This window comes from Leptopilina boulardi, unplaced genomic scaffold (genome assembly GCF_019393585.1).
Source record: "Leptopilina boulardi isolate dan_hultmark-lab unplaced genomic scaffold, ZJU_Lbou_2.1 LbouV2_366, whole genome shotgun sequence".
Lineage (NCBI taxonomy): Eukaryota > Metazoa > Arthropoda > Insecta > Hymenoptera > Figitidae > Leptopilina > Leptopilina boulardi.
Window position 1 is genome coordinate 245,920 of NW_026137936.1, and position 12,788 is coordinate 258,707.

The following is a 12,788-nucleotide window of genomic DNA, read 5'->3' on the forward strand; positions in this document are numbered from 1 at the left end:
AATTTCAATTTTCATCACTTTTTCGAATGTTTGACCGACTCTACGGAGTCCATCCAAGCGGAGAGCGAGTTCTACTTTCCAGCTCCTCATATAGTCTGACAAAAATTGGACTCTACTACTGATAACAATGTTACAAGAATTTGCAGCGTTCTGTCTGACTATAATAAATTTTTACTACTGATCTAGTAGTACCCTACCAAAAATTACCAGAGTTCACTACTGGCGCGGTACTGGTACCAATATCGCGCCACTACTGATAGTACTGGCGCTGTACTGCCCAAGTAGTTAATTTTTAGTGGGTATAATAATAACAACTATATGTGACGCTCCACGAGAAAAGGAACGAACCTATCTCGACAAAATAGAATTATACAGGAAAGGCGTTCAAAGTTGAACCTTCTGATTGGCTGAGACGCACCAGCGAAAATCAGCCCCACTACCTTACTACTACATCGTTCCTACGTCTCACGGATACACCAAGTATACTAGTAGCAGTGGTGGTGGGAATGGTTTCCGTAGTCCGTACTGGAACGCGATTGACATGGTCATGTTTAAAGCTTTATTACAAAAAAAGTAATTAGAAAAATATTATTTTTGACATTTCTATATGAAAAAGCAACTCAAATACTATCGATTTGCATATAAAACTGGAAATTAATTTTTTGTCGCGATAGGTCCCTTTTTTCGTGGAGCGTCACATATTATAACTATATTATATATATAATAACTACATTTTTTTGAAAAATTGTTTGCATTTTTGATACGTGTTAACAATAATAAGATAACAGTGTAAAATTTTAGAAAATTTATGTAAAATTATTTTTTCTATTTTGGAAGAGAGCTCAGTGCTAAAATGTATACATTGATATATTAAGAAAAGATGTCTCATTGAAGTAAATTTAATCATATAATGTACAGGAGAATCTACATGACACAATGACATTAATGTTTGTAACCTACTCTCTAAATCTGAATTAGTAAAAATGCTTACTAATTTAAATTAGTGACTCACTTTTTGCTTTAGAATTAGTTAAATTTTACTAATTAAGAAGCAAAAAGTGAGTCACTAATTCAAATTAGTAAACTTTTTTACTAATTCAGATTTAGAGAGTAAACAACAATCAAATTTGCATCAAAGTGACAGTTTATATAATAAATATACTTTGAAAATAAATCTGAAATCAGTGTATTTATTTTTAGTTATCAGTATATATATATATTTACCTAATCTGTTGATATAAAAAATCTGTAAATTTTTTTCGGGATTTTTTTTATTTTTCTTTTTTTTTAAATTTTGAAATACCTATAATTCTGTAAAGTTTAAGCATCGCAAAATTATAAATGTATAGTATGAGAACTTTCGACTTGATCATCGACATCAACACGACCACAGCTGTGCAAGAGTCTGTGGTCGCATCCATGCGGCAAACGTAAGTGACACTTGACTCTTTTTATGGCACTCAAACTATCCCGTGCCACCTCATCGTATATCTAAATAATCAATTTACTTCTGCCCATAATCGTAACCACGAGTTAGCGAGTTTATGTGGGGCGTGCTCTACACGGTAACTACGTGGCTCCGTAAAGCATAAATATTATGGGACGTTTGGTACACGGCTTACAGCCTCTTTTCCGCAAGCCTCTATCTATATACATATACGAACCGCCTCCCCCTCCCTCCCTCTCAACATCATCCACCTTTATCCTAATTCTCTTGAGTCTCGATGCGCACTCCCAAGGCCTCGTTTTATAAAGCTCAAAACTTTTCCCATAACTAATTCCTGATTAAGAGATTACCTATTTTTTACGACGTAAAAAAACTTTTTCAAAAAAAAAATATATATAGAATAAATATACTCACATTATGCCTTGGTGACCAGGAATTACACATGATGGATGCATCCTCCAATATTCGACTCTAAAAAGACAAATAATAAATTATTTTCAATAATTTCACTTTTATCCAATTATAAATCAATTAATCAAAAAAAAAAATCCCAGGAATAAATCTGGATATGTTTATTATTATTAGTAACAGGAAAAATTAAATATTTATTATAAACTAGAAAATTATTTTTCACATGAATTATTCGTCAAAATATATCATTCAAATTTATATCATCATTCTAACCTCAAAAATTATAATTTTAAATTGTCACGTCACCGTAACGTATTGCTAAACCTTGCAACTGCATTTTCTGTAACAAAGCCTTGTTTCTTGATTTCGTTATGTATAAAATCAATACTGTAGTCGGACTTACTAACTTGTTCGGTATTAACAAAAGTATATTTAATGAAGCAAAAGAACGTTTATGAACTCATAAATTAACCCTTATTTGATTTCACACCATTGTAATAAATAATGCTCTTTCGCTAATCCTAAAATTCTTTTGAATCTAGGTAATAAATACCCTTTCTGTAATAGGATTGTATTGCTCTATTTATATCTTACATTGGGTTTTCCCCGAATTTCGGAAAAATAAAAATTGAAAGATCGCTTTTTCGTAGATTGTTTTATTGAGAGAGTATGTCTATGATTCTTTTTATTATCACAATTTATTGGGAATCTAAAGGGGAAATCGCCCTAATCCGCAACGATTAGATGGTCAACTCTTTAATTAAAAAGTTAAAAAATGCAACCCACTTCCGAGAATTCGTCAACCCTCTTTTTGAAAATCCTGTATAAAATCGTCCACATTTGCCATGGCAAACTGGCCTCTGCTGCAGGAGAGGCCAGTTCAGATTTTGGTACCAGCACGTCATCTTCATATACGAAATCTTGTACAAGTACACTGTTACTCTGCTCGATTTCATACTCAAGTTCGACTTAGAAGAATTTCCAAGTCAAGTGTTAGAAGTTTCTACTCTCTAAATTTGAATCAGCGATAAGTATACCACTGGTACCAATCAGCGGATATACGCTGAAAAATCAGTTAAATTCCACTAATTCATCAATGCATATAAGCTGATTGGAATCAGTGGTATACTTATAGCTGAGAATCAGCGAGATTCCGCTGATTCAAATTTAGAGAGTACTCTCTAAATCTGAATTAGTAAAAAAGTTTACTAATTTGAATTAGGGACTCACTTTTTGCTTCTCAATTAGTAAAATTTAACTAATTCTAAAGCAAAAAGTGAGTCACTAATTTAAATTAGTAAACATTTTTACTAATTCAGATTTAGAGAGTACATCTACAAGAACTCTTCCAAGTTTTCAACGAATATTCTGTCACAATATTTGGAAAATAATTTTTTCTTTCCTTTTACGGAAGAATCTCATTGTTTGGTCTTTCATTACGGTTTATTGAACTTTGGACCTGTAGTAATTACCTGGGTCAAAATCAAATTCATTTTAACGTCAATGTCAAATTTAATTCAACAAATTCATTGTTTTATTTAACTTAGACGTTAAATTAAAATTTAATTTTTTATTTCAATTTAACGTCGCATTTAAATTTATTTTTTGATAGCAATTTGACGTATTGCAATCAAAAAATAAATTTGACTTTGACGTCAAAGTCAAATCAAATTACATAATCGACTCTCTGGTACCAGCCGTTCATGGCCATATTTAAGAACACAGCAGTGGTCTTTTCTTTCATTTTACTTCTTAATTTTTAAAGTTAAGGCTTTATTTCCTACATCCTTTATAACCTCTTGTAAAGTCGGTAGTAACCTTTTGCATTCTTTGTTACAGTGGAGTGTGGACTTTGCTTTATTTCCAAGACTGACTGGTTGCTTCAAGATTCTCTCTCTTAAAAAGAACAACTTTTATAACTTAAAAATATTTGTATCTAAATGAACTTGTAACCTTGTTATTTTGTTACATTTTTCTTTTTTACCTGTACCCACTTGTACCCTTAGCTCAGAGCCATCTGCTCTGTAAATGAAACAGAAATAATCACTAAAGCGGAGATAAACAAAATAAAATATTATTTTCTTATTGTTAGTTATTTTTTCAATTTGGGACGTAACAAAATCACCTATTTTATCTTATGGCAAACTTACATTCTTCTATTTAAGGGGTAATTTTCAAAAATTTTATACCCGGACAGCACCGAAACTTCCCTGTAGCTTGACTGAACCTCGCTTGACGAGGTTCGGGAACTTGAATCGCGAGGTCCAAACGAGGTTGAGTTGATGTTTAAATGTCTGCGCATAATGTCAGTCACAGAGGTTGGCTGAATATTGGATTTGAATTTCTGTTAAATATTAAAATTAAAGATTCTTGGCATATTGTGAGGGGATATTTAAGGAGATTAAAAATTCAAGATTTGATAAATGTAATCGTTAAATATTCTGGAAATTTAGAAGGAGCATAAATACGGAAAATAAAAAGAAAGCAAATGAATTTAAAACCAAATGGGAAAAATTAATAATTAAATTAAAATAAAAAAATGGTCATTAAAGTATTAGTGAAACCATTTCGTCCAAAAAAGAATTTGTCTCAAATCCAATAAATAGGAGAGACATCATAACTGTTTCTCGCAGTTGAGGTGCCATTAGATTAGTATATAAGCAGTGATCGAAAATTTTTTTCTTGTCGAAATTTTTTTTTCTGCCCGATGTCTCTCCTATTTATTAGATTTGAGACAAATTCTTTTTTGGAAGAAATGGTTTCACTAATACTTTGATGACAATTGTTTTATTTTAATTTAATTATTAATTATTAATTTTTCCCATTGGGTTTTTAAATTCATTTGCTTTCTTTTTATTTTTCCGTATTTATGCTCCTTCTAAATTTCCAGAATATTTAACGATTACATTTAACAAATCTTGAATTTTTAATCTCCTTAAATATCCCCTCATAATATGCCAAGAATCTTTAATTTTTATATTTAACAGAAATTCAAATCCAATATTCAGCCAACCTCTGTGACTGACCTTTATTATGCGCAGACATTTAAACATCAACTCAACCTCGTTTGGACCTCGCGACTAAAGTTCCCGAACCTCGTCAAGCAAGGTTCAGGGAAGTTTCGGTGCTGTCTGCTAAAAATTCGTTTTCTAATATGAACCTATTTTCTACTTTATCCTTTTTTGTTATCAACATATCCAGATTTATTCATGTGATCTTTTTTATTCATACATTATTATTATTATATAATTTTCTCATCTATAATTAATAATATAATAAAAGCAAAAGAATAGAATCTTCTTTAAAAATTTCTAATTAAAAATTCTTCTATAGAGTGAGACAAAGTCTATCTTTTTAAAGTTGCTTAAAACAAACCAAAAAAAAAAAAATGCTTCATATATCGATTTCAGTTTCTGGTTATTAATTCGTGGAGAGAGAGTGGCAATATTTAAAATTAAACGTTGCAGACTTTCATTATACATCGTGGTTGAATATTTTATTCCAATAACTGGATAATACGTATATTTAAACCCGACCGTCTAGAATTGACGGAATCAGGGCATAGCGGCGTCGCGACGCCGTCATAAATTAAATGAGTTACTTCAGGAATGGTGCAGAACTAGGTAATTCAATATCGAGAGAGTAATATTAAAGCGTCGGACATATTTTTATATATAATCTCAAAAGCGTATCATCTCTTAAAAATATGTCTGGAATAGAGATAAAAAAAAATAGAATAATACATCTAATTACCTAAAAAGAAAAAACATACAATTTTACTTTAAGTTATATCTTACAATAATTTTCACATCTCATTATATAGTGATTATATAAATATATATTTCTATTTTCACTATACATTATAATTTAGAAAATTATTTGAAAAACAAACTTTTATTATTATGTGTTGAGACATATTTATATCTCGTTAATATATAAAACAAACAAAAAAAATTCTTCCTATATTTATATAAAATTGCACGATAAGTTGAATGAATATACATATATAAAAATTAACTCTTTATATATATATATATATATGTGTGTGTAAGATAACAATTGTGACCCAATGTGTTGTGTATACATAAGTATATGGTTTTCCATATATATACTGAATGAATAATTTCGAATGAATGGATGCGTGTAGAACACGATATCATGTCATTAGTTCATAACTCTGCATGCAAACGTACATAGTACTACAATCTACAGTGATAAGCAAATGTTTGGTTAGTTCTCGATTCCAGTACTATTATATTGCGAATAATAATGCTATAACAACACTGATGAAGTGACATTCATCGGAATATATAGTCACTAAACTCTCTTTAAACCAAGAATGTATTTCAGTATTCGCTTTGGATCGTGAAGATTTAAGGGAATGTAGTCATGAGTGGACCACGTTTTGTTTTTCATGTATAACTTTTTTTTGGAGTAAATAATTAGCTAACCTCTATATACACCATTGAATAAGTAGTGCGAGATGTTACATGTATTTAGAATTTTTTTTACTGTCATAGAAATATTTTCTGGACGTTTTTTAAAAAGTTGTTTTTTCTAACTATTTCTTTTTGTAGTCATAAGTGGACCACCCTAGGAAAATCATCTTAAAACTGCTCAAAATTTATTCTTTAAATATCATACAATTTAAATATGTATTGAATAATTATTTCTTTTAAATACTTTTTAATGAAAATAATAAAAATAAAACATTTTAATGATTAAATTCCGTTTTATTGCACTGTCTCGTGATTTTTTATAACATTTTCCTGTTTTACTTACGGTTTCAGGGTCGCTGATTACGAATCTGGCATCAGTTTATCAAAATTCAAAATGGCGGATTCAATATGACGAATCAAATTTAAAAATTGATCGGATTCGCTTGAATCTTGTTACTTGAGGGTTTTTGGGGTCATTTTCAATTTTGAAAAACAAATGTCAGCGACCCTGAAAACCCCCGAGTAATATGTTTCATGCCATTCCAATTAATTTTTAATTTTGTCGTCTGACATATTGGATCCGACATTTTGAATTTTAAAAACAAAATTCAAATTCGTAATCAGCGCCATATTGAATTTTGAAAATTTTAAAAAACTAACATCGGATTCATAATCATCAACCCCGAAAATCATAAGATACCAAGTTTCATAAAAATCCATTAATAATATTAAATATTTTTTCCTTCCATTATTTTGTATTAGAAATTGAGTTTTTTTTCGATTATTGAAAGTGAGAAATGAAACACCAAATCACTTGTTTGGTAACATTTCGGTGTCTTGGTTCCATTAAAAAAAAATCGGACAAGTGCGAGTTATACTCGCATTAAAACCGAAGGTTCCGTACCCTTAGGGCCGGTTTCACCAACTATGGTTAAAAGTTAATCAGCGATTAAAGTCAATTTAACCGCTCATGATTGGTCGGTTAGGGATTTAATCGCTGATTAACTTTTAACCGGAGTTGATGAAACTGGCCCTTAAACCTAAAATTTAAGGGGGTTAAAGTGTGAAGGCAGGTGGAAAATTTCCAATTTTGCTTAATTTTTCCTGTAATGTGAGCATAAAAACACATAGAGAGACACATAGTCACATATAACGAAATCCAAATGACGTTCGCTATATTTTTCCTGTAATCTACACGCCAAAATACATATGTATACCAAATTTCAGCCCTCTAGATAAATTCGTCTGACCGCTAGGGGGGGGGGGGTACATGACTTGCTTCACTAGTTCATTAATAGGGTTCCACTTCGGGTACAAAACCCTAAAAAAAATTCATTAAAATTTTGTTCAAAACACTTTTGGCCTAAACAGTGGAAATCTTGTCTGCGGGGTTAAAATTTTTGCTTATCCGTTTTGCATTTTTTCTAGTGTCACAAGATTCAGATTTATTTGTTTTTTATCATTGTAAATTTGATTCAAAGCTTTGTTAATTATTTTACATATACATAATAATAGTTTTTATATTATCACTTCAATATTCGTATTTTGCAATCTAACAAGAAAAATTTCTAACTCAAATTAATTTGATAAAATTTAACGAAGACCAAATGGAAACCAATTTGTTTTTATTATACATATAATCAAGAAAGATATATAACATCAGAAATAGCGTGTAATTAGTTTTCATTTAGGGCCATTGTAACTGAGCCAATATACATTACCCTAAGAAGAATGGACAATGTGCAATAAGCAAAGTTAATGTTGAACTTGTATGAATAATTAATGCTAATTCAATATTAACCTAAAAGATGACACAAGAATATCACTATAATGATATGTAAATCTACAAATAGAAAAATATTACTATTGTATTAGAGTAGGTGTATTCATCCTATATCCCTTTTATGCCCACAGGCAACATTGCAATTTGACACAAAAAACCACTTTCTCAAAATGTTTGCCGCAATTTTTTGTTTTTATCTGATTGTTACAAGCAGTCAGTTGTTAGCAGTTGTTTGTCGAGTGCAGAGGTTAAAAAAATTGAGTAAAGAAAAAAAAATTGATAATAAAAGAAAAAATGAAAAAAAAAAAACCCCCCTAGCAACGGAATGTCCGTAGCAGCCTTCAAAAAATTTTAGGTCATCTCAAATTAATTTGGGCATGAAAGGAATATAAAAACAGCAAATTTTCATGATAAATTAAAACATCATTCCTTAAATGATAACATTAATATTTTAAATCTATTAACATACTAATATTCATCAAAAACAATTAAAACAACATCAATTCCAATTTGACAAAAAAAAATGTATTACATTTGTGGAAGAGAGACCTTTATTTCGGTAATAAAACTCGAATATATATATATATGAGGGGCTGTAATTCTTGCAACAGAAGTAACCGTAAAATTCCCATACTACGTGACATTCGCTTCATCCTTTAAAGCAGGAAAGAAGATAACGTGAGGAGCATCGCGTGATTGCCAACCGCCGCGATTCTGCGCTCTTAGCTTGACCTGTCATCCCTCATCCCCCACTATAAATCTAAATCCTCCCCCACCACCAGAGAGACCATTCGTATGTTTGCACACCCTTGCAAACTCCTATCTTCATGTGTGTATACACACGTCGCATTTACATGTCCGTCTATTTATATAGTTTGTGTTTACGTATACGTAGTTGCATATACATGTTCAATTGTGCAACTACAGATATTTTATATACTTGAAATTGTCAATATAAGCGAGAAGAATACATACAGCGAAAAATTTAACTCAGTAGAAAACATCAGATACAGGTGTATATGATATCACTGATATAGATCATTTTAGAGGGGAAGGGAGAAAAAAAAACTATATACACAGTCTGTATGGACAAAACAAATACTAACGAATCGCTCGTCTCGGTTAATTGGTTTTCCACACAATGCTATAGATAATACGTGACCAGACATTCATATATACAAATGAAGCTTAATGCATAAATTAGTAGCGACCCTCAACCTATACGAAAAATAAAAAAAAAGCACAAGGAAAATTGTTGAAAGTCAGGGAAAATATTTTTTTTCACAAATTTTATATAGGGGGTCAATTATTGGTTATTCAACTTTCACTTCGTCTTTCCATGAAGTAGTATAAGGAGCACTCACTGCTTGTTAAGCATATAGGCCCCCAGCATGAGAATTAAATCCGAAATTACATATCTCCGATTATGACGCCTCTAGCGGAAAAGCGGTGTACTTAGAAGTTTTCAAAATAGGGCTGCGCCTAGTGACAGCTGTTTTCATATAGTAAACAGTGTAAAGTGATAAATAAAATATTTTTAGAAATAGTCTAAAGAAAGAAAAAAAGTTACTCACAAAAATTTAATATTTAACGAAGTTTTTATTTACTAGAATTGAAGATACAGAAATTTTTGTAATGTACTTGTATTATTAAATAATATTATTGAGCAGCACTTTATATATATATATATATATATATATATAAACTTCAGAAAGGCATAAATAAAATACGTTATGATCTATATTTTCTTTAATAAGTTTCTCATTTATTATTTTTTTAAAAATATTTTTGTATTTTAAATAGCCTTTTTATTATTACCAATGTAAGTTTGAAATAATCTAAAAATTAATTATATAATTTAAAAATATATACTTAACGGAAGGTGAAAAGAAATAATGTTTCTTATATAATTTTCAAAATTATTTTTTTTCACATACCACTTTGAGGTACACCATTTTACAAAAGCAATAAATCATTTTTCACTTTTTTTATTTCTAATTATACAAAATGAACTTGTATCAAACGCATTTCAAAAAAAAAACGCCAACTGACAGTTACACACAAACAGTTAATATAACAATGTACCAAGTGACCTGTAATTCCTCGCTTTTCCCCTAGGTTTGTTAGTATCGGGGATATGTAAATGCTTCTTTAAATGTGGAAAGGCTGGGGAAGAATTTTCAAAAACGGCCTATAGAGTGAGTGCTCCTTATACTACTTCATGGTCTATCATCTTTAGTAAAATTCAATTATTTTTTATTGCAAATTTGAAAAATTTCAATTTGACAGTTTTTACGTTAAACTTACGTAAAAATATTTTGTTAATGGAGGTCAATGTTTTGTTAATAAAAATAACTTTTTAAAATGCAATTTAATTTTCAGTGAAAAACAAATGAATTTTACTTAAGGTTTATGTAAAGTAGATCCCAACCTCCAAAATCTTGCTCTTAACCCTCGTTTTTCAACTGTTTCAACAGCAAGATTTTTTTATTCTCTGATAGTTGGTCGAGTAGGTTCTCGGTTAGGGTCTTTGGTTAATGTATGTCGAACCCGGGTTCAATTCCCAGTCCCCTCAAATTTGTTTCGAAAATTTTCTCGTTAAGTTTCCAAATACAAATAAACAGGACATAATTAATAATAGTAAACGTCACAAAATTTTCAAATTTAGAAAACAAATAAATTTTTTAAAAATTTTAAATGTATTTTTTAAAAATTGCAGCAAGCTTGCAGCAACCTTTCCAGAAGCTTGTTGAAATTCTCCTGCAACCTTACGTAGCAAGCTGACAACAATCTTTCACGGCAAGCTTGCCGCAATCATTGTTAGTATGATTGCAGCAATCTTGTAGCAATCTTGTAGCAATCTTTCATGGCAAGATTGCAGCAACCTTTCCTGGAAAGCTTAAAGCTTTAACGGCAAGCTTGCCGCAATCTATGGAGAACCCCATATATTTCCAGCATTTCTGCCAGACTTTTCTACCATACATTTGGAGCTTAGGATCTAATTTACATGAACCTTAAACTGGAGGACGATTACGATTTACATAATAATTGATCCCCATATTTATTGGATTTAAATTTCTTAAAGACAGGTGATTGTTATGATTTCACATGTAAATATTCTCCGCAAGTTTTCTTACAAAATACTTGATAGATTAAACTAAAATTTTGTAATTATAGGCCTAAGATAAGAAATAAAACATAAAAACTTAACCGAAAGAAAAAAAACCAAAACATTTAAAATCTTATTAATTTTAGTCAAAATCTGCATCAGAATCGCAACTTTGTTAAGTGGAAAAACTTTGTATCTAATTTAAAATTTTTATTTAATTCTCATCATAAATGAAATCTTCTTGTTCTATTATAAAATTATCATAATATTGAAATCTGTGTCTCGAATATATATCAAAATTATTTACATAAATACGGCGATAGAAGAAGAATATAAGAAGAAGTAAGTTCGTAAAAAGAAAACAAATGTCGATATATAGTGACGCGACAGGTGTTTGAAATGTCTTAAATGAATCCTATGAATAATCTAGTTGGGTTGACACTGACGGCATCGGCAAGTTTTTTTTCCAATTATAACAAAAGCGAGGTTGCGCAGCTCAACTCATTTGTTATTAACAGGCGGAAAGGTGCGCCGAAGTGCAGGAGACTTTGAACACGACTTCACACTTTGACTCCCTCTTGCTATATAGCTTTACCCTTCACTCGTCCCATAACATCTACCTCTCTCTCTATCTCTCAGAAAATCTAAGTAATTATCAGCTAAACTTCCTCTTCACGAAACTTCTATATGTATTAAAAAAAAGAAAATCCAAAGAAGCTATAAATATTTCTTCTTCCAACTTTTAGAATTAAAGTCCCATTCGTATATAACTTTTAAATACGTCTTAAAAAAGTCTAATTTTTCAAAAAAATAATACCATTTCTCTTCATAATATTTCTTCTACATTCAAAAATTTATTTTAAAAATTTAAGTTCACAAAAAGAATTATAAAAAAAAGTATCATATTTATAATTAGTATAGAGGAATAATCGCTAATGCTTATAAACATTAATAGAACATTAATTTATCATTTGAGTTTTCAGTAAATTAACATCATAAGTGAAATAACCGTTAATGCTTATAAACATTAATAGAACATCAATTTACTATCGGGTTTTCGGTAAATTTAATATTAACCTTATTGCATAAAATTAATATTTCATGTATCTTTTTGCAGGACATTTTTTTTTGGGAAAGAGGAGTGGGTACTTAGTGTATAGTTATATGTTGGTATAGGTGGATTTACGTCGAGTCGCCTCATTACTGTTTCAGGAGAAAAACACGAGTCTCGACGAAGCGCGAGGCGCTTAAGAGCTTAGTAAAGAGAATTTATGAAATTTCTTTATGTAATATTCTGATTCACAGACACTGTTGCCTTCGTTAACTCGACTTCGTCAATTTCTCTTCTTTCGCACTATATATATATATAGGAGAAAAAGGACAAAGATGATGAAATCCTATGGTAAAAAAAGAAAAAAAAATCTCACTATTATATTATCTTGCTATTATCAATTGCGTCCATGCATAGTTTTCCCAAGTAGAAATATCCGTAGCTCGCCGTAATTAAACACCGGCATGGTACTGATCCAATACTGGCTGTCGGTATTGACTTTCAGTACTGGCAGTGTACTGACTAATACACCGAATCAGTACTATGTC

The 12,788-nt window shown here is 30.4% G+C and overlaps 1 protein-coding gene across 2 annotated transcripts in view; it reads right to left on the bottom strand.

Annotated features, from left to right (window-relative positions):
- Positions 1 to 12,788, bottom strand: part of LOC127286966 (inhibitory POU protein) — a 94,957-nt gene that overhangs the window by 31,587 nt on the left and 50,582 nt on the right. For both annotated transcript variants that reach the window (XM_051313633.1, XM_051313632.1), the window contains exon 2: positions 1,862 to 1,918. In XM_051313633.1, the coding sequence (XP_051169590.1) occupies positions 1,862 to 1,891 (30 nt within the window). In that variant the 5' untranslated portion in view covers positions 1,892 to 1,918. The remainder of the gene's footprint in view (positions 1 to 1,861; positions 1,919 to 12,788) is intronic.